General features: G+C 40.5%; 1 protein-coding gene across 5 annotated transcripts in view; it reads right to left on the bottom strand.

Moving 5' to 3' along the window:
- Positions 1–620: 620 nt before the first annotated feature.
- Positions 621–26,247, bottom strand: part of SLC9A7 (solute carrier family 9 member A7) — a 74,966-nt gene continuing 49,339 nt past the window's right edge. For 2 of the 5 annotated variants that reach the window (XM_074908073.1, XM_074908081.1), the window contains exons 13-17: positions 18,358–18,417; positions 13,543–13,606; positions 10,937–11,019; positions 7,535–7,640; positions 621–1,721 (exon numbers count right to left, since the gene is read on the bottom strand). In XM_074908073.1, the coding sequence (XP_074764174.1) occupies positions 1,473–1,721; positions 7,535–7,640; positions 10,937–11,019; positions 13,543–13,606; positions 18,358–18,417 (562 nt within the window). In that variant the 3' untranslated portion in view covers positions 621–1,472. Of the gene's footprint in view, positions 1,722–7,534; positions 7,641–10,936; positions 11,020–13,542; positions 13,607–18,357; positions 18,418–22,256; positions 22,288–26,247 lie in introns of all 5 variants that reach the window. The other 3 variants (XM_074908098.1, XM_074908107.1, XM_074908090.1) reach the window with 2 other exon arrangements.

Below are 26,247 nucleotides of genomic sequence, written 5' to 3'. Positions count from 1 at the left end.
AGAGTAGGTATTTACTCACACACAATTTTATGAGGGGAACAACTGAATTGCAGCAAGAAAACCACACTTTTTAGACAAACTGAGATTACATCACATTAGTGGGCCACAGAACTTTTTAAAAAAATAAACCTTTTGAGACATGAGAATGAAATCACATTAGCATGCTTTAAATAGCTGAACTGCTCTTCAAAGCTTGTTTTCAGCTATTGGCAAAGACAATGATATCTCCTCGTTTGGAAATTAAAAAGCATTTAGCAATAAGTTAAAGCTAGCCTACATGTAAGTGGGCTAAATACTAGGCAAATATTTTTCCCTTTTCACATTTAACATGATACTACAGTTCATAATTTCTGTAGCTTATGTGTTGTTGTGCAACGCCCTACTGAAGTTTCACATCTACTCTCCAAAAGAGAACAAGAGTAAACATCTTTCTTTTAGGATAGTCACAAATGGTAAAGCCAGTAGTATTTGTTTGTCTGTTTAATTAGATGTTTGCTGTTTATCATACACAAGAACTGTAAGCAGAGTCCATGGATTCTTCCGAGCAATAGGAAACCTCATGGTTCCATGCGAGTTCAATACTGCCTCTTTACCCCACCCACCCACCCCCTCCTCCTCCTCTTATCTGCTGTTTTCCCCATCCCAGGATACATTTCCAACCATCTTCATCTGATTTTAAGAATCTTAAGGGAGAGAAAGTTTTACCTCATGACTTCTACCCAAGAGAGCCTGGCTCTGGGCTTGTGTTGGGTCAGGTAAGTCTCAGACCACAGGAAGCTGTATGTTTTTCTTTGAGGCACTAGAAGTTAGGCTAATAGGAATAGTCAAGTTGTCCAAAGCTAAAGGGACAAGTAGCTCTCATTGCCTTCCTAAACACATGGCCAGTGAAGTAATCATCTTTTCCCTTTTTTCCTCTGAAATGCATTAAGTACAGCTTGCAGTAACAGATTCCCCACAGTCTTGCGTTCATGCACCTGTAGTCCTAACGTACTGTCCCGTTTTACTTTAGTTTCCTCAGCCTCATGAGAGAAATTAACAATGGATCTCTCCACATTCAGATACACACACATCCTTATTTATCTCATAATAATCATCGTGTTTATATTTCTTCTTCCACATTCCCAAGCTAAGCCAAGACAAGCTCAGTTCTATGACAATGTTTTCATGTACCTCTCTTCAGAGAGAGCTGCTGCAGCTGAACAAGACAATTGCAGCATGCTAGTTATACTTGGATTCAATATGTGGTTGAAAAGAGGAGAATGACCAGTTTTCTCATTCATCTATTTTCAGACATTTAGAAAACCCCACTGTCAGCATCTTGAGTAAAAAATAGGTGACACCTTCAGAACCTAGTAAAACCACTTATGCATGTTAACTTGTTTAAATAAACATCCCCACCTCAAGTGACATAGTGGCCTGCAGTCTTCCTTGATCCATCCACAGAGCAAGAGTTATTTTTACTGAGTCAGTAATCATGCATTGTCTTCCAGAGGAAATACTAGCCGGGTACCCCTGCTTGTAACTTCATGATCTGCTGCTCCCAAATCACATTCCAGTGCTTCCTCTGATCTACTTTTTGTTCTCCTGCCATCAAGGCTAGTGGTTGCTGTATGGGGGCCAGAAGAACCGTTTGCAGTTATTGTTGTATCACCGTATGTCACAGTAAGGTCACCATCATTCAGAATAAAATCAGAATCCTCTTCTCTAAGCTGTTCTTGATTCTGGAAAAAAAAATAAAATAATCTTTGTACATTGCACAACATCTGGTCTTTGCCAAGAAGGTAACTGAACAGAAAAGTTTATCTATGTGTCAATATAGAACCAGTAAGCGGTAAAGTTCCACCTTAAGAAATGCTAAAAAATAACCTTGAACCCAGTGTCTGCAAATCAGCTTACTGATCCCTGTATAACTACTGCTATTGTGGAGAGATGAGGGGGACCTGAATCCAAAAACTCAATTATGAAACAGACAACCAGGGATTTAATAGCACTGGAAGTTTACCAGAAGTACAGAAGAGATAAGTAGTATACACTGCTTTTTGCATGACAATTTAGAAGACAGTACAGGAAAAAAGACTGGAGACCACACACAATTAAGTCACTCCAGATACCAAGTCAGTGACATCTGTTGCTAACTCGTCAAGTTCATTAGCAAAATCATGCAAACTCATAAGAACTCATTAGGCCCAAATTCTTTATATTCAACATTTCCTCAACAAATTTTTGTTCCATATTGGAAACCAGCCACACTCCTTTAAACTATCTGCTTAGCCTTACCTGGTAGTAAATAGAGAATTACTTGACCTAGTTCTTAGGAATGCTCCTGAGCTATAAAAGTGCCAAAGATTGATAGAAGAAAGTGTTTGCTTCATAGTTTTGTAACTAGTTCTGATGTGTTTTCTTTTCAAAATCATTTAAGGAATTGGCTCACGAAATGCTGTGAATTTATTTTAGCAGAGATGGGATGAAATACATGGTCAGAGACTAGAAATTGATTAAGTATAACAAAACATTTCTCTACACAGAATAATACAACAGCAAGCAATTACACCATGTTTCACTTCTGTTTAACATGGTCTTAGTAAAAGGCAAAACAGCTGAATTGGTCAGAAAATGGGACTTCCTCATATCTGAAGAAAATTCTATAAGCTTGCTTCCTTGCAACTGAAAGCAATTACTTCCCCATGTGAATAGCTCCATACTGCTTAGAAAGAGTTGAAATCTAGGTGTGTGTATTGCTTTTGTCCTCAGTAGACTGGATACCGATCAGGCTACATTCTCAAAATACATCTTTTTCTTTCACTTTGGCAAGGGAAGGGGGGCCCAGGCTATGAGAGATAGGATGCCTGTGATCAGCCTAACCAGAAAGCCCTACCTGTATTGCAGAACAGGATTTCAGGGCACTTGCTGATTAACCTGTCCATTATATAGAATGCAGTGCCTGACTAAATAAAACTTCCTGGGAAAGCTTTCTGTCATTATTTCAGAATGATAATCAGCCAAAATAAAGCAGCAGAAGCCTCTAGATGATACAGAATATTTAACTAACGGGACTGGAGGTTTCAGGAGTTTACCAAAACCCACGAAAGAAATGGTGCAGTTCAGCGCTGGGTGCAAGACAAGCCCTCCTTTGAATGAATGCTAATTTATCAGAATCTTCATGGCATCCAAATTTATCATGGCTTATTAGAGACAGGGTTACTGTGATAAAGAGTACTGTTCTCAAAGAGCAAGTGCAGTTTAGGACACTTGCTTTCTTTGATTGCAAAGAAAACACTGAACTACTGTCACTATCTTAAAAAGAAAAAAGGCAGAAACTAAAGGGTTCAGCCATAATTGGCAGAAACAGCCTTTCCAAGCTTTCCGTTCCAAAAAAGTGAAAGTTGGAGGGACAAAAGCCAAGATGATTAAAAAAGGTACACAAAATAATAGGCTATTTAAGAAAATCTGATATTCCTATATATTCTGTTTTTGAAGAAGACACATTTAAATAAAGACAAAATGCAGAAAACTGAGTAAGAAGCAGGCAGTTTGTGACTGTGGACTGGTTATGTTTTAAGAAGCTGAAGAAGCTGAGAAGCTCTATCACAAGTTGCCTTTCATGGTGTCTGCCCTTGGAGAAGCACCAAGGAGGGGAAGGCAGGGCTAACAGCACACCAGGAGGTATTGCGATACCAGGGCCACATGCGAAGCAACTGCAGCAAGCTCCCAAAGTACCTCCTGTCTCCACAATGCTATTTAATAGCAAATCCTTGCAGCCACCTATCAGATAAGAAACAGGTAAGAACACACACTACACGTGAGCCTCCCCAGAATGCCGAAAAGCTCTTAGAAGCATGATACTGAAAGGAGAGGGCCACAGTGTATGACATAGTCTTAACTCGGTCTTTGCTGGTTTGTCCCAGTACGGTACACTTACATATACATAAACATGATCAGTTCCAGAGAAAACACTGAGCTTTCTCAGCACATAGTGAACAAACATTGCCTTGTATGAGCCAAGTTCCACTTATTTATTTCACTTCTGAATAGCACTGCAAGCAGCAGGCAATTTATTTCATGTATTTCCCCAGAGTACATCCATGAACAATCCCATGTAGTATATGGATTTGCTATGTTTGCAGGCAGAGGATGGGTGAATAAACCTACTGTGCTTCATGCAGCATGAACAATTCTTTCAAGACAGACAGGAAACGTATCCAAGTAGATCCCCAGAGACTTGAAGTTCTTCCAAGAATAACCCTAAACTGGCCTCTGCAATCCCCTACAGTTCTGCAGGAATAGCTTCAATTCACTCAAAAAACATACGTCTGAACTTCACTACTTAAACTGACAAACTAGAATGGCTAAGTACCCAAAATCCAAAACGCTACAAAAGACTGAATTTTGCTTTGATGTACTGATCATAACCTTGAGGGACCTCACAGCATTCTGTCCATTTGTGATAAAATCTGCTCATGCTCCTAAGAATGCGTGCTGGAGATGTTAAAACAGCTAAAGCTTATTTAGAATTACTGCTTACAAAGCCAATCTTTATTGCCTCCTAAGGCAAAGCAAGACGAAACACATGGAAAGTACACCACACATACAAAATGATGGCAGTCATCACGTATGCTGATGGTGCTGAACACAACACAGGCATCACGGATGACAAAACTTGCATCAGAAGTTACTTATCTTGTGGCTCCAAAACAAAAGCATCAGGTAGTATGCATGCAAAATATATTACAACTTAAATCTGATGCTCCGCTTACCATTTCTCTATTGTCAGAAGAGTTAAAATTCATCAAGGAAACTAAACAATTTTTGTTTTGAAGCTAGAAACACTAAGAAAGGGGAGGGGAGGAAGCGCAGCTGAACAATTTTCTTACCAATTTTGAGAGTTACCTCGTCCAAGACTTACATAGATTGCAAATGAAATTTCTTTATTGGGTCTGTATATTTTGAAAAACAATTGAAGTCCTTCTACTTTCATACCATGTTGTCTCACTGTGTATGGTGAAGAACTAAATTCTCAAAGAAAAAAAAAAAGGTGGGATTGTGTAGGACACAAAACACACCCTTGAATAAACAAGAAAAAAAAAAAAAAGCCCCAGATGCTTCATGAGGAAGAGCAGGTGATAACCAGATAGTTCTTCCAAATGGGATAAATGGTTGATGAAACAGAACTACTAAAAGTTTCAAAAAGACATATCAAAAGGGAAGAAAGAAGTAACCTACATTAGTCTGGGATAAATTGGAAAGCCCTACCAAATGGTCATGCACTGCAGATAACACCAAGAAAGAAAAATAGTAATGAATTTTTGAAAATGATTGTTTTAAACACTAAATACAGCCGCATTTCATGCTTTTAAGTTCCAACTTAGATTCTGTTTGGGTGGGAAACAATGGTGAGCCTAGTGGCACAGTCTTAAAGCAGTGGGAGAACATCAGCAAGGATTAGTAGTGACAGCTCTGGAACAAATCCACTGTACCTCACCCCTGTGTGCTGACTAGAGAACCTTACATATACGCCATGCAAATTCAAGCTTAGAGGACACAGTCTTATACTTTGCAATAGGTTGTAGGTGGACTATATAATAAGATTATTTGACTTTCAGACTTTAATACACCCCTTTGGCATCTAATTAAAAAAAGATGTACTCCCACTCACAGAAGTGAAAATGAGTTCTAAATAAGGTTGTAATAAAGTCAGAGAATTAAAAAAAAAAAAAGATAACAAAAGCTGAAAACAATACACAACTCTATGGTCAGTACAGCCGCATACTTGTATGCCTTCTTCCTCTTCCTTCTCTAGGTAGAGTTCAGAACTTCAGAGAGGCACCTGAATGAGATCTAAGATTTACTACTTCTTTTTGAAACACATTTTCCAGCTATGTTACATTCTGTTGAGTATTCACAGATTTTTTTTTTTGCTTGCTTAATTCAGTCTTTAATTCTCTCTAATGTATCATTCAACTTTCCTGGAAATACCTTACAAAAGCACAACTATTCCAAGCAGTTTCTGTCCTGTCAAAGACATGGCTCTCTTACTTGCTTCACCTGCACTTAATAGGAAAGCAAAAATATTACACAGCTTTTTAACCAGTAATAAAATGGTATAGTCAAGAATTGTAGCAAAGCCAGCCATGCAAAGAAACAAGAAGTGGTAAAACAACTGCAGAGTTCAGAAATATTGAAAATAAACTAAAAATAAAATCTCAAAATTATATTCTTTCCTAAGACTAATGCAACAACACACTGAAATAGAAACAAAAAGATAGAATACAATGTCATAGTTCCACCTTATACACCTTAACAAAGTATAAAGCCTTACAAGCATTTTGAATTATGAAGTTAACATCCCATGTGTGTGCGTGTGTGACAAAACCAATCCAATTAAAGAATAAGTTTCCACAGTAACTAAGAATGAGGAGTAAAGAGAAAAAAAAAAAAAAAAGAGGCCGACTGGTGGAGAAAATGAAAGCCAAAGCTTGCATGTTCATTCTGGTTAGATCCTCAGTTACTGGATAATTTTATAAGATCATACACAGATAGACACATGGGCAACACACAAGTAGGGTAATTGGTCTGAGGGATTCTTTCCAGCCTAGATCTGTTTTAAGATCTCCAGTGGCATTGCAAAGATGGGAACAAGGCCAATTTCTTGCTCTGGAGCACTAATAGCTCCAAATAGGCAGCAGATATTTCAAATTTCTTTGAAATGTTACTACCAGGTAAAAGCAAGATGCTAATGATACCAGAAAGAAATGCAGGGGAGTATTTCAAAGTTGCAAGTGGAATTCATAACTGTCTAGGAAAAGATCAATAGAAATCTGGTCCAGGACTACTTCAACATAGCAGAGATGTTACCATTCCAGAGAACCTGCAAATTTGAGTGATTCGCCATAGTACTATGGTTTTATTTACAAGTGGCTCATAAAAAGTTGTAGATTTCAGAAGCACTGCACAGATGGGAATAATGTATCAGGATCCTGCAAGAGTAATAGGAGAATGAAGCATTAATTATTGCAAGACATGGCTGTAAAGACAGTATAGTGACCTGCTAGACTGAGATAAGTAACTGATTAACAGTTTCTGAAATGTGATCTCAAATTTCACAGTGGAAACACTGAAGGGAAACTCTACCAGATTTCTTTCTGGCATGGGTATACGTGTCAGTGTCTTCTCTGAAGGAGAACTCAATAGAACCTTAGCAGTAACAGGAAAACAATCTTGTCCAAAAGTGTTGAGAAGGGACTGAATATTTTTAAATGATTCACTGAACTGGTTTATTGACTAGGCCTGTAATTTTCCAATATCCTTGAAATGTTATTTTTTTAATGTAGTATTTGAACAATAAGATCATCTCTGATTTCTACTAACGTAAGCTGTTGCCTCAGAGGAGAGTATCTTAAATCTTTCCTGCCTAGGACAAACCAGCACTTTCTTGCAGTATGTATATCATGCCAACCTTTTACCAAAAAAGAAAAAACACTGCTTTACTGAAGTTAAATAAATAAAAAACACACAAGTATTGAGTCATTCTACTTACATCATAAACTTGGGGACTTGTCAGACAGCGGGCTAGCAGGCCACACCAGCTGGGTAGAGTTGTAGTTAATGGAGGGCCACTGTGAGTGAGAATTGGCTTTAAATAACTTAAGTAGTTAAGGAAAACACATCAGTGCTCAAAAACCACTACTGAAAATAAGAAAGACAATTATACATAAGCATGGCTCTGCCTTCTATCAATGTGCTGCTCAATACTTGTCTATAAAACAGCTACTGAAAAAAATCTGCATTTGTAAAAAAAAAAAAAAAAAAGAAAACATCTCCCCCCAACATTTTTCCCTTGATCTTTTTCAGGGCAATTTCTTTATCCACACATATACTGCAATGGGAACTAGCTACCTCGCAGTTGCAATGCTTCCAGCTTTTGGGCTCTCTGAAGCCAAAAGGAGCAAGCAGAGATACAAGCTCTTTAATGTTAATAGTTCTAAGTGTGTTTCTGCTCTGCAGATGGGAGCACAGTATAAAAATTACAAGCTAGAGGTGACAAGGTGACATACCTATGTGGCTCAACACAGGGAAATAAATAGTGTCCATCCAACATCCTCAAACAATGCAGCCACTTGAACTGCTAGCTGGTCACTAAGCCACAGAGATGCAACACTCTGGTAAGGCTCAAAGACATCCCTGCAGTGTACACATACATATACACACAGAGCCTCAGAAATGCAAAGGGAAAACTGTATGGCAAGAACCACGTAACACAGCGTGAAAGGAAAGAACATTACCTAGATTAAACTGAGGGGACATGGGGGTGGGAAAGGAAGGTGTCTTTACACCTCCTTTCATAGGTCTGTCTCCAGGTAAATCCATATTTGTTCACACTAGTACTCCAGACTGATGATATGCTTGAGGAAATGCTCAGGAGTCAAAAAAGGTGTCCCTGCTACAGAGCAGCATGCTGATCTTGAGTGGCACAAGAAAAGAGCTATGGAGGAGAGTGCTAAGGCTTCCAAACATCCTCTGAAAGCAGGGCCACAGGGTTATAGGCTGGGTTGTTTTGTTTTTTTAGTTGGTTGAAGTCAGTCTGATTACATTTAAAATAAATATATATTGCAGGTATTCTAGTTACTTCCTTAGGTCTCTAAGCACGGAGAGAATCAAGTCCATTTGTGAGTATAACTGTTTCCCTGATCCTCTGAACAGATCAATGTGCTTAGGGGAAAGAGTAGGGTTAAAAAGGGGCTGTTTTAGCAGAGATGTATCCCTCCCCTTTAGCAGGGCCTGGCACAGCATGTTTACTTGAACATATAATGGCATGATTATGCCACTGTAGAGTTATGTTTCCTCCTTCCCTCCTTCAGTAACAATGCAGCTACCCCCAGTCCTGGACAGAAATAAACTCTTCACCCTTACAGTAACCTACCAGCTTCCATATTGCCTCATGGCACACAGACAGCAATAATAAAACAAAGCCAGTAAAAGACATGTGGTACTTCATGGAAGTTGCAGTTTTCTTCATGTTTAACAATTGAGGCTAAATCCAGGGAATAGCCCACAACACTGATTGAACTCTGCGTTCCACAAGAATGAAGCTCCTGGTTATCCCTCCACAGAGCTCTGCAGGCAATAGCCAGCGTTGGAGCACACTGCCAATTGCATCTTACTCGCATCTTTTTCAAGTTAAGCTCCCTTGCAAAGAGTAAATTTTGACATAATCTGCCTTTCTACTCACAAACCAAGTGAACGCATCAGCAAAAAGACCTTTGACATTTAGCCATGGGCACAGAAGTGGCAATTCTAAAGGTCATCCCTTACGTGCAATTTAAGCCCACCCAGCTGATGTTTATCTGAACGCCTCCTTACAACAGAAGGAGCAAAATTTTACCTCTAAGAGACAGTAAGACATTTCTGCCTCTGGATGTCTGTTTCCCTGGCAAACTTCACAAAAACCTTCCCTAAAGACAGTCACCACTGAAAAACAGCTAATTAAGCTGTCATTTTCACCTAACACTTCCCACACCCCCGTCTCTGCCCTTGCTGCAGCTGCTGGGCACTGCACTTGTGCTAGCGTCAGCCGAGGGGAAGTCAGCACTGCCAACTACTCCTTTGTTCACAGGCACATCCCTTTTGAAAAGGCAGGGAAAGAGGATAACTCCGCTTCCTTCTTAAAAAGACGAAAAAGAAGCAGTCAGCCACAGCCAGATCCTTCCATGCTCTTACCACATAAATCTTTTTAAAATTTTTTTAAAGAACAAAAATTGAACGCAGCCACAACAACTCAAAAGGTTAACTTGAAATTACTAACATTTATGAGTATTTAAACAAGCACATACACTCCCTTCTCAGCTTTGGCCCAATACTACTGCATCTGAAAGCATCAATCTCAAACAAATTTTTTCCTAACAGGCAAGTGCTATTAAGATCTGAATGCTTTCAGCACTGTACCTGGGTCTCCCTAGGTGGGAAATCTTGATGCACAAGTGTGTTGGGTTTGTGTGTGGCGGGGCCAGGCCAGCAACCTCTCATCAACCAATGGCCCAGACCCCAGTGAAAAGACTGACTTCTCAGATGCAAGCTGCAACATGATTAAGGCCCTGTCACAGGTATTTACATATATTTAATTTCCCCAGAGATTACTAGGAATCAAGATCTGAAACTTTGAATTTCTGAGTATAAGTGATTTGCCATAACCACAAGATTATCTTTGCCATTTTCCATGAAGTGAGTGTAAGCTGTTAAAGGAAGGGCAACTCTGTAATATACTGATTAAGAATATGCTATGTAGGTTAAAAAAACACAAGCATGAAAGACAGGACAGCTACACAAAAATTGCTCAGAAGTTTAAACAAGGCTAACTAGTATAATAGCGTCAGAAAAGTTGTACAGTACTGTATACACGAGGGCACTCTCTGCTTTGACACCCATAGGAAGTTCTGGGTATAGTAAAGGGAATAACCTGGATCACACATAGATTTTTAGTTCCAGAACTTCCCATATCAGTGATGGGTTTCCAAAAAGGACTACATCACAAAAGCAGATGGCTCTTCAGTGCAGCAAGTCGGGGCTTAGACATGTACAATGAACTGGAAAACTTGTTTCTGCTATGAACATCAGTTAAATTGAGAACAGATTAATGGAACAAATCAGAGGATCTGAAATAGTTAATCGGCTGTCTTATTTTTTAGGAAGGAAATTCATCCAGGTCCTAGAACTGACTGGTTTCCATCCTCCAGCAAGCGTGACATGCCATGCATTAGAGAAAGGAAAGGTCCATCTTTTGAATCAGCAAGTTCAAGCATCAGTTCTGTGCCTTGAACCTATCAAATACTCAGTCTTTCTCCTGTTTGAGTCCCCAGTGCTTAAGGCTACATATGGGTATATGGAAAGGGAAAAAAGTGAACTTTGCATGCCTTGAAGTTAAGCTTTGTTTTCAAAAGGATACTTATGGTCGAAGCTATACCATAGCCTGAAAAGCCAAGCACTTTCCTGTTTTGTCCTGTTCCTTCTTTCAGAATCTGGGCCATCCTAAAAATAAGATAAAACATATTCAGTTATTTCAGGCAGGAAAAGAAAAAAAAAAAGAAAACCAAACAAATCATACATTCCAATCATTCATGTTAGAATGTCCTGTCCAAACCCCCTAAATTACTTCAATACCGTACTTGGACTGCAGAAGAAAGCTATTTAGAGACATGCTTAGACTGAGAAGGTTACTTCCCCTAAAAAGACCAGAAATTACTGCAGAGAAGGAGTAGGCCCTCTTCATTACCCTCAAGTTATCTAAACGAGCCCTCTACCACCAAGTTCCCTTGAGTCTAAAAGCTTATCACAGAGTTAGTGCAGTAATGGATACAGAAGTAAGTTCAAAACTGACAAATAAGCCTCATGGATGTCTCATCCCCATCCCCCTCCACAAATAAATGAAGTAGAATAACTGAGACTGATCCCTATTCATTGCTTGGTTGGCTTCCTTAAATCTAGGTCTATGTGATGTTCCTTCCTTAAGTCTATTGCTTCCTTGGAAGAACAAGGGAATTTACCATACCTGATAAAACTCTCACAAACCTGATGAAATATATCACCCTTAAAAGAAACATGCTTAACAGGGAATCCAGATAAAATCACAACTGAGGAAGGTCATGCAAATTTCTTAAGTGCTTGATCAACCTTAGAAGTGTTAAATATAATCCCTTTACTAGCTGTGCAGCAAGACATCGCACCAGCTGGTCTGCAGCTGCATTTGTTTTTACTTTTGTTACTGTTTTGGGTTTTTTGGGTGTTTTGGTTTGGGGTTTTTTTTGGCCAGAGACCAAAGTTAAACACAGGAAAACAGATTAAGTGAGAACGCCTTGTATGAATCATCTTCCAAACTACTGGAAAAGAACAAGACAGAATTGCCCTGTGCACTTCTGATCTGAAGAAAATCCATGATCCACCAAGAGTTAAAGCTTAGTACGTTTTCACCCCCCATCCCAACTGTTATATTTTCTTTAACTATGACATGCTGCTAATCTTGGCTTGGTGAAAGGAAGAGGAATCCAAAGGAAACTGACTTATGGACTCCATTAGGAATGCAATGCACAGCTAAAGAGGGAAACAAATGGGTAAATGCTTTATGTTTACATCGGAAAAAAGCAAACAAGGTATTTCCACCCAGGCACTGAATGAGAACAGAATACCCATGCTCTGTTTCCTGTTAAAGCAATTCCTCAAATACTGACAAGCTCAGTCTGAACCGGTCAAAGTCATCCTACTGTGATACCACTTCCTAACCTCGGTTTTATGGAGTAACTGTGGCCTTCATCTTAAAAGCTGTTTTGAGGACTGGCCTTCTAGTTGCTTCCAGATACATACAAAACCAAGTTCACCCTTTTTGGTACTCAAACCCACCATTTCAGGACCTATTTTGTGTGCTGGACACGGGCTTCTACAAAGAACACAGAGATGCCTAATGCAGTTTCTGCAATAAAAGAGATGCTTCCTGAGCAAGTAACTCTTATCTGTACAGCCTGTGACCTAAAAAAAAATAGGCATGAGAAACCACTAGTAAGAAAGCTTATCCCAAATACAGCAAGTATCCTATGCCTGTATCTGCAGCCAGCCTGACACCGCCATCGTACAACCTGAGGCTTACAAAGCAGAGTTCACACACCTGCACCCTAAGCATCCTCTGGGTTCAAAGCCATCTGTCTTTCTTGTCATTCACCTTCCTCTAGCAAGTTCCTACATGAGCAACCAGTTGTGCTACTGAACAATTAGTGTCAAGCAGTACTCTGGGAGAGTGTAAACTAAGGTCTGGACAGAGGAAGCTTCAAGTTAAGCCTCAGGAAATGTTGGGTTGTTTGGGTTTTTTTCCAGACCTTTCACTCCTCCTGAGAATTCACTCAGTTTATAGATGAGGAAAAGTGTTCTGCTGTGAACAACATTCTTTTTTGATAGTCTTGTTTGCCAATAGCGTGTTGCAGGGGAAAACGTCAACTCTTGGATTGTTACTGATGCATAGAAAGCTGCACTAAAGATTCACAGCAACAGTTCACTGAATACAAATGACAATTTTCCAGTGCTCCTTTTGCCTCATACAGGTGGTAGGTAGTAAAGACAAAATCCATCTGGCTTGTGGTACAGTATACAGGAGCTGAGATTAATGAACTTAATCTTTGATTCTAAGCAAGTCCAAACGCCAAAATTTGGTATCATTTATTGAACAGAAGAGGATTATCTCTGGGTCATTCTTGGGGAGGACTGTTTATGCTGTAAGGATGTTAAAAGTAAGCATGTTGGGTGGGTGGGGGAAGAGAAAACCACATGGTTAATTGAGCATATTAGTAGATCTGGGAAGGTTTTTGATGCCTTTGATACACGTGTATACAACGTGTATTACACCCAAAACCACAGAACATTTCTTGATGGGCATTGCTTGAATATTATAAAGTAAAATGCATTGCTGACTTGCCAGCTAGGAGAGAAACGCATAGAGCTTCTGCAGTTCTTTATTGTCTTAGCTATAAAATAAGATCAACCTAATAGAGAAGTTATGCAATTACTTACTCCTTGTAAGACTTGAAAGCTGTCATTAGTAGGTGGAGGATCCTGATCTGGGTCAACCCCAACCCTACAGAAACATTAGGAAAACAAAGCAAGTGGTGTTACTGAGGGTTGCAAATGTTGTAAGTTGGGCAGAATGAATTTTAAAAGCACTTTAAGCACCCAGCAAAGCTGCATTCAGAGAGGTTATAAGAATAGTTTGAAGAATAGTTTGAGGAAGAGATGTCCATTATTCCCCTGCAGTTACAAGGCTATAAACAAGATATTTTTTCACTCAAGCAGCAACTACCTGTAGATAAAAGCTTTAAGTCCATCTCAGCATCAACTTTAAATGCTTACCTTTGTTGCTAATTCTTTTAGGACACTGGCAAGTACTATTTTTGTCTTAAAAGGTGAACTGTGAGTGACCATCCTCTTCAGCTGAGAACATCCCTCATGTCCAGCAGCAAGAAATCAGAGACTAAGGATAAACCCAGCCCAAATATTTGACACAGCAAGTAGCTTAGCTGCCAGATAAGCCTGAGAATAGCTCTAATATGCAATTAAAAAAAGTCACACACACCCCAGGTTTTAATGCACTGTGTGAAACAACAAAAATACTTTATAAAGACTCATAGTATTAATTTGCTGCATGTCTCATTCACCAAATACAACACAGCCACAGTGAATTAACAAGTGGTCTGTCTAGTCCAGCCTCCCATCTGAGTGAGGGACGGTCTGTATGAGGTGGCGGATGGTTACAGAATAATATGTTAATAAGAAACTGTCTACTTGCTTTTGCATAGTTAGAGAGCATCTTATTACATACCCATCCTTTCACACATTGCTCCTATCCAAGATAGGTATTTAATCCTTATAATTATGTTCAGGTTTTTCTGGTCTGCTTTGGGGGTAGTTATTTGTTAAGATTAGACTTGTCTAGTTTTAAATCCTATTCATACCTTAATCTCTGTGCTCTCCTGTAGAACATAAACTTTTGACCTCAAATATTGGGTAAGATTGTCAGTCTCAAACATGTTGTGTTTTAGTCCTACCATGTTGCATAATAAGTGTAGGAAAATACATGGAATAACAAAAACATTGTCTGAAATGGCTAAATTCTTCATTTTCGCTCTCTTGGAAATGACTGAGGTGATTTAGTGCAATTTCTTTGTTATTTAGGCTTCATATCAGCTATTTCTAGCCATGGTGTTTATGCAACTGTTTATCCCTGAGAATCACCAGAAACCAACAGAACCTTGCTGGTTAATTCATATAATTTGTGTGTTCCAGGGACACGTGCCTGTATAAGGCAACCAGTGATCCAGACATGATTTACTGTCAGGCACAGAATAACTTCCCGGGCAGCACTTTCTAATAGAACAATAGAATAAGAGAAGTAGGCATTGAACTAAAGTTTTAAGTCAACCTTGTGGACTCACAGCCAACCCAAGGTCTCACATGACAATGTAGTTCAGGGAAAATCCAGGAGGCCACTCAAAGACAGCCTGCAGCAGCCTCGTATAAAGCTAGTGCTGACCCAGTCCACTGAGTCTCTTTTCTTTCTTCATCACTTCCTTTTTCCACATACAGAGTCATCATAATCCTTAGGCACATTTAGCCTGGGAATTCATTGGCACTGACCAGCTTCAAGGCTAAAACACTTCACCAGTTTAAGGGAACACTGGACAGACAGATTGGGTACTGGATTGTAACACATGCTAAAATAAAATACCACACAGAAGGGCTCTGAAAGGTTACAAGGGCTTAGGTGTAAATGCTCAGGCTATCACTAAGCAGCGAAGACATGATAAGAATGGTTTTCTGCAGACAAACTTGTTACCTAACGAAGTCTCACACATCAAGCTGGCAAGCAACATCAGGAAATCTGTGCAGTATGGCAATATGTATACAACTGCACATTCCTTTATAAATACATCCAAAAATAAAAAGATTTGTGCCGCTCCAAACTCCAGCTGCACATCGAGGAGGTTCAACACACCGTGCACGGTAACCATGTTCGTGTTAGCTGTGCAGCTGGCAATATCAACGGGGAGTTTAAGAAGCTTGTTCCAGATGAGCATAGCTCGCATTCCCAAAATAGTTTTAACTCACTGGGTTACTCATTCAGTCCACAGTACATAAGAAAACCAAACAATTTGAACATAACAGCTTTTACTTGACTTAAAAAGTTGTGCATTTGTTTTGGGGATTTTAACTCCCTTTAGGCAGGGAAGGGGGCTTAGGGGAAGACCAAAGCAGGATGACCATACTGTTCAATGAGAAGTTATAGTATGTCACCAGGTGTTTGGGCTCACTGTTGTGCTGAACTAAGAGGAAAAAGAGCTTTTCTCTGTCAAAACAGTTCAACTTGTAGAAAAAAATTCTTACTACAGACATTTATTTCAATATTGAAATAGTACATAGACACAGACTTGTCCATTTTTAATTTTTTTTCCAAGTTATTCTTCAGATGAGTTTATATTTGGAATATTTCTAATTAATTCTTTTCTATAAATCACATTTTTTTAAGTTCATGTTTCAAAGTGTGTTCCTCAGTTAACAGATTAACACAAAATACATTACTATTTTGAATTCCCATGACTTTTTGTAGCATACTGTGTCTCTTATGCTCTACTCCAGCATGAATTGTATAGGAAGTTTTATTTTTATGTTGCAAGTCTGTCTGTTTAAGTTTCAAGGTATATACACTCTGGTCTCACGACAAGCATCACGTTTTTGCAGGCCCTGCCCCCAAGTTTCTAAGGAAGCCCCATCTTTATCACCTGAAACAAAACAATAGCAAAACACAGTCAAGTCTTTTCCAACCTCCTTTACAGTAAAGAGAAGCACAGAAAGCATCTAGTTACTTCATCCTTACTTAATTACTTCCATAATTAAAAGTACAAGTAAAGCTGATCTATGTATGTCTTTACATAATGTTTTTCTCGTAGTCAAAAAAAAAAAAATCCATCTTACATCCTTAAGTACATTTAAAGAGCTTCCTGTAATTTAAATGTGCTGTAAAGGCCAATATCAGTTCTCATTTATTTATCTGGTGTTTTGCTCAACCCCCCTAGCAGAAAAGTAGGTGAGCAAGCTCTGGTTGAAAGCAGTGTTTTGCTGAAGAGACACAGTTTATGTGATGGGGACTGAGGGGCACGCTGGCTGTGGTACAGCCAAGACCAAGACAGTGCAGATGACAACAAGCATCTTCATTTTCCCCTCCAGCCTTTCTGAAAGCTCATCGCAGCAGTTGTGTGTGGATTCCCTGAGGGTGTCCAGTAGCAAATCAAACAAGTAATTCTTCAAAAGCAGATGTCCGATAAAGAATATGAGCAGTCTTTCAGCTATAACAATGCGCATATACCCCAAAACCAGTGAAAAATTCACCTATTCCCACCACTGGCATCAATTTGGTATTTGATAGATACCTTAACACTTTAGTACAGACAGTACATAAAGTTCAGCCAGCTATATTTCTGTCTTGGGAGGTTTACTGGAATCTGTAGACAAGAGCATGCTACAGTAAAAATTAATCCAATTTAAGTATATTTCTTCACTCCTCCCTAATTAAATTTTTTTTTTTTTTTAAGGCATAAAAGGTTTTTCATGCTTTAGGAGCTCTAATAAAGGGACTACCACTGAGCTCCTAACACCCAATACCAAAGCATTGCGTTTCTGTTCTTAACTGACTCCTGACCTTCTTGCTCCTTATCATACAGCTACAACTCCAGCATCACACATAGGAAAGCAGTTACTCAGATTTGATCCCTCAGATGCTGAGCTTATACATAATTCAGTAATTTAAACAGTCTGGTAGAAAATGGTGGAAAACAAAGTAGAAACTAAATATATGGAAAGGAAGGGTAAAAAAATAAGCCAGATAGTGGAGAACTTGAAGTAGTTCTATGTCATTTTAAATGAGTGGAACCATTTCTTCTGATACTTCAAAGATCTTTTCAAGGCCCTGCAATACATCGATGACAAACTACCAAAATACCAGGCTTTATTACATTCTAGTATATGTAATTACTATGGCAACAGCCAAGAATGACTGCAATAGGTAATCGTTCTCAGATTCTCTATACAAGCTAATATACTGCATCTCTGGCAAATTTAGTAGTTTGCTAGGAACCTGCAAGTGTGACAGGATATGTGAAAAACTTACCACCACCCCATCCTAAAGAGTTTTCTTTACATAAATATTCTGTATGTTTATATATACACACACACACACATTCTCCTACAGATGCCAGTTAAAGATTTGGTTTGAGGGTTTTTTTCTTCTTCTCTCTCTATCTGTGTATCAGTTCTGGAAACCATCAACCAGAAAAGACTAGGATTCTGGTTTATCTCCACTCTCATTAGCATCTTCCTATAAAGCAATGTGATAACTGTCACTTTTTAAAATACATCCCCAAAGAGGCTGGTTTAAATCATCTGTGAAGTCACTTCCAACCTGAACAGCTGTATGAAATAACCCCAAGGAATGCTTAAGAATACCTGTGTGATTAAGAATCATAGGATCGCATCCATGACTTCTTAGCTTTTAAGTCTTCCCAGGCCAGATATGCTAATTTTGCTTTGTTAGTTACCCATACACAGAGTTAAAGGATGTGGTGTTCTGTGGGTTTGTTTTAAGCTAAAGACACTATGTGTGATGCACACTCTCCAAGCTCAGCACAAACTCAGAATTGAGGAACATCTATGGCACTCTGCAGAAAAGGAGAAGCAGCAGCAGCATGCCATATATAGAAAGAGCACACACTTAGTGTTATAAAGATGAAGAAAGCCAATCATCAGGTTAATTTGGTATCAAGGAAAGCACAATGTCACCTGAAATACAGCCAGCGGCTTTCACTCATCTCTTCCACCGATGGAACATGGTCACCAACTCTGGTACAGTACAAGAATGCAACGTGAGTGACAAAATGCTCATGAGACAGTAGCTTTATAGAGCTCCCTAGCAGAACAAAGCAAATCAACAAAAAACCCAAACCCCTACCCAAACAAAAAAAGACAAAGCACACAACAATGACAAAGTGACAAAAATCATAAAAATTAACAAAGCAGCACTTTATAATTGAGATATCCAGTAATATTCTTCATTTCCTCAGATTCAGGCTGGCAAAACTCCTGTATTCATGACAGGCTACCTCCCCCAGACGATTAGATTCAGTAACTCTCAAGAGAGCTGCAACACAGAGACAGAGCCAATCTAAGGCAATTCCTACCATTTCGGACCTGCACATGGTTTAAAAGAGAAAAGGCCATTAGAAAGAATAATCACAGCAAGCTATTATGCATGTATCAAAGAGGCCATCAATGCTCCTTAGTTTTAGAGCAGGCCAAAACAGCTGGCAATACATACTAAATCACTCTGTTCATTTAACTAACAATCGACTAGCAATCTTTAACATAACTAATCTCCAGTCATAGAAGAGCGTGTTTTTACTCCCTGCCTTGCCTTTTTCAATTGTACTTTTAAAAAAGCAAAAACACAGGCAAAAGCACGTTTGATTTCTGGTATTGTCTATGTAAATTCCTTAGCAGCGTGTAGGTTTTTTTCCTGTTTTTCCATGAAGACACACTACATGAACTATATATTGCTTGTATGAAATAAAACCCCAGATGATCAGCAATCCACAGAAGCCTTACTTTACAAAGAGCAGGTGTACACACCCAGATTGCAGGCTGACATCTTGACAAACCAAATATTTAAGGCCATAACTTGTGCTACAAAGAACACACACTTATCTAATCCTTGAAAGCTGAAGGAAATATCAGATCTTGGAGAGCTTCATTTTGGATTCCTGGTTCAATAGCTCTTCTCCCATACCAACACCCACTCCAGGTCAGAGCACTTTGCTCCAAAAGGCCAACACTGAGACAGGTCTGCATATGCAGCAAAAAATAAAATTTAAAACTGCCCAGTAAGTTCCCTTCTATGACTTTTTTCTCTTTGCTGTATCTTTGCCAAGTTAGTATACTGAAGTTTTACCAGATGTCTATGAGTGCTGCAGTTTTGGAAAATTTTAGCTGTTTTAGAAGAGTTCAACTGTTTCTTGGAAGATGGCTGAGGAAGAAGAGAATTACCACCACGACATTTTAAAACAAAACAAAACCCAATCACTAAAAAGAACCCTGGAATAAGGAAAAGTGGTTTCAGGTTGGTTTTACGATGCCTTTGGGTATTTCTTTACTTGACCTAACAAAGATGATAACTCCTGAAACTGCCTGCTGAGGCTTGCCAGAGCTTGGCAGTTAAACCCACATCACCCATGTACTCCAGGCATATCTTAACCCAACTCCTACAGGATCTGGGCCTTCCCCACACTTTTCCCTCTTTGTTGTGAATTGCTATGTTTCAGAACACAAGAACAGAGATAAGGAAGTACCTCCTATGCTTACTTCCAGACATCCAAAAATGGAGGCAATCTCTTTCCTACCAAGGGAAAGACCCAGAGGGGTAAGGCTGCAGGTTCGGAGGCTGCACTGAGAGATTCAAGATCGATGATGAGAAACTAGAACTGGGAAAGGAGGAGGAAGATGGGAGAAACTAGATATGGAAAGATGACTGGAGAAAACAGTGCAGAAAAAGATATGGTAAAAGGAAAGAGCCCACAACAGAGGGCAAGGTACAGCACCCATGTCTGTGCATCTGCCCTTCAAGGGCAGCAGAGAGCAGCTAGAAGGCAGTGAAGTGATCTAAGTAGTAGAATAATGAAAACGGGCTGCAAAACAGAAGGATGTAACTTATCAGACATCCCCCACTCCAGTCCAGAACATAACAAAAGGCTGGATCTCAGCATCAACACTCGCCTCCTGTCATCACAGCACACTGAGGTATGGTATTTAAGAAATGCACATTTTATTGTTGGACCACCCTGGGTAAGATAATAGATTATAACCTGAGACTGTCACCAAGCTGTCACTTTTGCCACCATCCCAGACAGTTAGGTAGTTCACATAGAAGCTATATGAGAGTTAGTGTTTCCAGATTTCTTTTTCAGTTTGCTCATTTAAAGCAAAAAAAAAAAAAACCAAAACAACCCCAAACCAGTAAATAGGAAGCTCTTAAAATGATTGTATTTGTAAAGTCAGATATAAGGCAGTAAAAATCTAAGTTGGCATTGCCTGTGCAAACTTTAACTGTTATGGTAGACAGACACCTAAAATATTTTAAATTTAGATATATAATGCTTTAAGATTGCTAACTGTAATTGAAGTAGTTTCATTAAAATAAACATGAACTTCCTCATATGAAGCAGATTATGAAGGAGAGGAAGGCATTAATCTACATGTTGCTTCATTCAACATAAAAAAACCCAGGTTAATAACCTCTAATGAAAAATGGAAAAACCCCATTATTTTGCAATACAAACAGAGTTCCCTTTTTTCCTGTGACAGATAAAGGAAATGATAAGTCAGCTACTATTCTGCAAAGAGGAACTTTGCCAGTGGTTTTGATCTACAGGGCTCTTGAGTTTGCTGGAATTGTTAAAACTTCATGCAGGAAATTGCTTCTTTGGTTTAGTCTCAAAGGGTGAGACTATTTTTAATATCCAAGTCATGCTTTAGTTTCTAAGGAAAAAAAATAAATCTACTGCTAGACAAATATAATTGTTTACCACTAATGTGCTTGAATACATCTCACTGATAGACAGCCAAGAAATTCAACTACATGACATCATGGCTTTAATGCCACTTTCTGGTGTTAATATTTAACTTGTTCAGCATCAAGTATCAGAAGCCAAAAGCATCTAAAGACCCCATTATTTTTTACTCAGAGTTTACTGTCATGACCTCACTTTCCCAACCAGTTAACTTTAGTTTACTGCTTAAGTCTGCTACAAATCACAGGTCCTCTGCTTAACTTAAGCCTGATTGGTGGACTGTACACTGGTAACATACCCTATCTAGAAAGATACCTGCTCTTCTCATTACTTGAGACATTCAGAACAGAGCAAGGGGAGGCAGAGGGCATTATTGCCTATTTTCCTCTTTTTACTGCTTTTTACTTTACCAAAACTTAATTTTCATGTCAGCCTCTCCATCCTCCACCTATTTTTAATAAATTTCATATAATGGGAGGGAAGGGACCACCAGAAGTAAAGAACAAAGCATGCATCCTAACTGCCATGAAATTAATGGTGTGGCCAGAAGCATGTGCCTCTCCCTCTAAGCCACAGCAAAGCAATTCTGGATCCTTGTGTAGGCATTGCTCCACGCACACAGGCATGCAACTGCCTCCCCATGAACACAGTGGTACCAAACCAGGTTTAAAAGTCTTGGCTGGAGTCAGCTTTCTGGTACTGTTAAATCACGCAGGCAAAACCTTAAATAAGACCCTTTAGTGTTGATGGCAAGTCAGAAAAGCAACAGACTAGTACTACAGGCATGCACCTGCAAATCCTAGGGAAGAATTCCAGCCCATTGCAGCCCACAGGGACTATTGAAGGAGCCACCCAGAAACCCCACTAATGGGTAGACCAGTAACCACAGGATTATAGTAAGGCCACCCTGCCACACAATGACCAGGCAACCTAAACCAGCCTAAAGGGTCAATCAGCTTTGTCAATTCTTGGTTAAAGCAGGCCGTTGTCTTCTCCTCACCTCCACACTGCAGCAAGGCCAACTACTTCATGAGGACTTTGTAATGGCTGACTGGCTTTCTGTCTTTCCTTCCACAAAAGCCAAAATCAACCAGGACACAACTGGTGTGAACCTTGTACTAGAGCTGACTTGTAGGAGTCCACACAAATCCTGGCATTTAAGTCCAAGCACAAATGACATTAGTTTCTTAAGTCCCTTCACCTAATCTGGGAAGCAAGACACCTTTTATCTTTTAACCTCTTCTCTGCTAAGTAGTCCTGTATGGGAGCACTACTTAATTTCAGCCTCTTGCAATCCAACCTAATGGGCAAGTGCCAAGGCTCAGAAAGAATCCCAGGCCACCCCAGGAACAAGTTACCTACTGCACAGCCTCAGGACTGCATCAGCACTATACATGGTGCTGCTGAGCAAGGCACTGGGACAGCATCTCATCTTCATCTCCTCCTCCCTACCTCTTTCACTGGGTAGAAGGGGATGGAAAAGAGAAAAGCAGCATATTTCTAAAATTCAGCTGGAAACCAGTTTGTCCCTTTCTTAAATCTGTAAGGTCAGACTTGTGGGTGATGTGACGGTTGGTGGCAGTCTTGGACATAGTGATCGTGAAATGCTAACTTACAATTCTCGGAAAAGTGAGGAGGAAGGGGTCAGCAGAACTGCCACCTTGGACTTCCAAAGAGCAGACTTTGGCTTATTAAGGAGACTGTTTGACAGAGTATCTTGGGAGGCAGTCCTGAAGGACAAAAGACTCCAGGAAGGCTAGATGTTCTTCAAGAAGAAAATCTTAAAGGCGCAGAAGCAAGTCTTCCCCACGTGCTGAAAGACAAGCCAGCAGGGAAGACCATCAGCCAGGCTGAACAGTGAGCTTTGTCTGGAATTCAGGAAAAAAAGGAGAGTTTGTGGCCTTTGGAAGAAGGGGCAGGCAACTCAGTAGGACTTCAAGGATGTCTCGAGGCTATGCAGAGAGAAAATTAGAAGGGCCGAAGCCCAGCTAGAACTTAACCTGGTTACTGCCGTAAAAGACAATAAAAATGTTTCTACAAATACGTTAGCAACAAAAGAAGGGCTAAAGAGAATCTCTATCCTTCGTTGGATGTGAGGGGAAACAGTGACAAAGTATGAGGAAAGGCTGAGCTACTTAATAACTCCTTTGCCTCAGTCTTTCATATTAAGACCAGTTGTTCTCGGGGTACCCAGCCCCTTGAGCTGGAAGACACGGACAGGGAGCAGAATGAAGACCCCATAATCCAAGGGGAAATGATTAGCAACCTGCTATACCACTTTGACACACACAAGTCTATGGGGTTGGATGGGATCCACCCAAGGCTACCGAGGAAAGGTGGCAGAAGTGGTCACCAAGCCACTTTCAGTAATTTCTCAGCAGTGCTAGCTAACTGTGGAGGTCCCAGTTGACTGGAGGTTAGCAAGTGTGACACCTATCTGCAAGAAAGGCCGGAAGGAGGATCTGGGGAACTACAGGCCTGTCACTCTGACCTTGATGCCAGGGAAGGTTATGGAGCTGATCATCTTGAGTGCCATCATACAGCATATACAGGACCACCAGGTGATCAGGCCCAGTCAGCACGGGTTTATGAAAGGCAGGTCCTGCTTGACTAACCTGATCTCCTCCTATGACAAGGTGACCTACTTACTGGATGAGAGAAAGGCTGTGGATGTTGCCTACCTAGACTTTAGTAAAGCCTTTGACACTGTTTCCCACAGCATTCTCCTGGAAAAGCTGGCTGCTTATGGCTTGGATGGGCATATGCTTCGCTGGCTAAATGGCCAGGCCCAAGGAGTGGTAGTAAACGGCGTTAAGTCCAGTTGTTTGCTGGTCACAATTGGTGTTCCCCAGGGCTCAGTACTGGGGCCAACTCTATTTGATATCTTTATCAAGAATCTGGACAAGGAAATCAAGTGCTCCTGCAGACGACACCAAGTTGGGTGGGAGTGTTGATCTGCTTGAGGGGTAGAAAAGGCTCTGCAGAGGGATCTGGACAAGCTGGATCGCTGGGCCAACACCAGTTATATGAGGTTCCATGAGGCTAAATGCTGGGTCCTGCACTTGGGTTGCAACAGCCCCCAGCAGCGCTACAAGGCTTGGAGAAGGGTGGCTGGAGAGCTGCCTGGCAGAAAAGGACGTGGGTGTGTTGGTCAACAGCTGGCTCAATATGAGCCATCAGTGTGCCCAGGCGGCTAAGAAGGCCAATAGCATCCTGGCTTATATCAGAAACAGCATGACCAGCAGGGACAAGGAAGTGATTGTCCCCCTGTACTCAGCACTGGTGAGGCCCTTCACTACAAGACAGACACTGAGGTGCTGGAACATGTCAGAAGGGCAACAATGATGGTGAAAGGTCTAGAGCACAAGTTTTATGAAGAGCAGCTGAGGAAACTAGGTTTGTTTAGCCTGGAGAAAAGAAGGCTAAGGGGAGACTTTATTGCTTTTTACAACTACCTGAAAGGAGGTTATAGCAAGGTGGGTGACAGTCTCTTTTCCCAAGTAACAAGTGATAGGACAAGAGGAAATGGCATCAGGTTGCACCAGGGGAGGTTTAGAGTGGATATTAGGCAAAATTTATTCACCAAAGGGATTGTCAAACACTGGAACAAATTGCCTAGGGAAGTGGTTGAGTCACCATCCCTGGAGGTATTTAAAAAGACATGCAGACATGGCGCTTAGGGACATGATTTAGTGGTAGACTTGGCAGTGTTAGGTTAACAGTTAGCCTCAAAGACCTTAAAGGTCTTTTCCAACCTTAACAAGTCTACGATTCTATGACAGGACTTTTTGCTTTCCAGTGGAAAGGGCCCCACCACAAAGGGTGCTTTACCAGAATGAAGTTTCTAAGCCTCAATCATCTGTACACGGCTGCCACCTGCTGGCACAAATCTGATTTCATGTGGTCTCAAAAAGTGCAGTCTCCATCATTAGAGCAGTGCCTATCAAGGCAGCTGTAGCCAGACCCATTGCAATTCCCTAAAAATCTTCCTATGTAAAGTTCCCTTGCTTCCGTGATATCCTTCCCTTAACAGGGAAGTTAACCATTCTTTTCTGTGAACCATGCCAAACAAATAACAGTCAAAACAGGGAAAGCATTGCTACCTCAGAACTATTTTCCAGTTGGCCAGGAGCTGGGCCACATGGTAGAATTCAGTCCTGTCTTACTGCTGATGACTGAAGCAGCCCTGCGGCAGAGGTAATGGTTGACTGCTCTCAGAAGCTGCCTTCTAATACAGGCAGACTGAATACAATTCCTCTTCTCTTAGGTGGTCAGCAGTGCATCCTGCCCCTTGCTGGATGACAAGGTCTGAAGGAAATACCCAGATATACTCCCTCAACAAAAAAGGTGTAAGCAGCAGGGCAGAAGGGTCAGGATGCCAGTGCCTATGACAAGAGCTGTTAGAGTCTGTTATATTGGCCTGGTTGCAGCCACACTTCAGAAGATGCTTTGGAATCCACCCAATTGGAGCACAGACAAGAGATATCCTCGTGGTGGCCATTGCAGAGGCTGCAGGCAGATCTTGGCAGGCTTCGCTCAGCCACTGAAAGCAGACTGCAAGAAGTGTTCCTACCTGCATGCTGCTGGCCAGAACACGTCTCCTGCTCCCTGTTAACCCACGCCTCAGACAGTCTAAGCACACTGCCGGTTATGCAGACACCAGGCCTGCGGTGCTTGCCAAAGTGTATTAGTACAGTTGTTCCTTATATACCACTATCAGACAAAAATCTGCTTCTATTGCTAGAGTTGTCCAATGGAAAGCTGCATGTGGCACCTATTCCAGGTATCTTGTTAAAGGCATTACTTAGCTCTGGCATAGGAACAGAAACCAGGCAGGCTGGGCTTAGAAATATCGTTACAATGTGGTCTCTCATGATCATTAATGACACAACTGCACTGGAACTAATTTTTGATGTTGACTTCACACCAGGTGTTGTATAACCTGTTCTTAGTGACATGTCCTTCAGAGAGCTTGCTACATGGAAGTGATGCTTCTTTCTGGTGTACTAGCCAAACATCTGGAGCTTGCATGTAAGAAAGTGATACATGTAAGCAAGTGATGCACTTTTAAAGGACAGAAGTACATTTGTTTGGCACCAAGAAACCACAA

Source organism: Athene noctua, chromosome 1, assembly GCF_965140245.1.
Source record: "Athene noctua chromosome 1, bAthNoc1.hap1.1, whole genome shotgun sequence".
Classification (NCBI taxonomy): domain Eukaryota; kingdom Metazoa; phylum Chordata; class Aves; order Strigiformes; family Strigidae; genus Athene; species Athene noctua.
The sequence above is the reverse complement of the archived record's forward strand: the minus strand, read 5'-3'. Positions and strand labels throughout refer to the sequence as shown.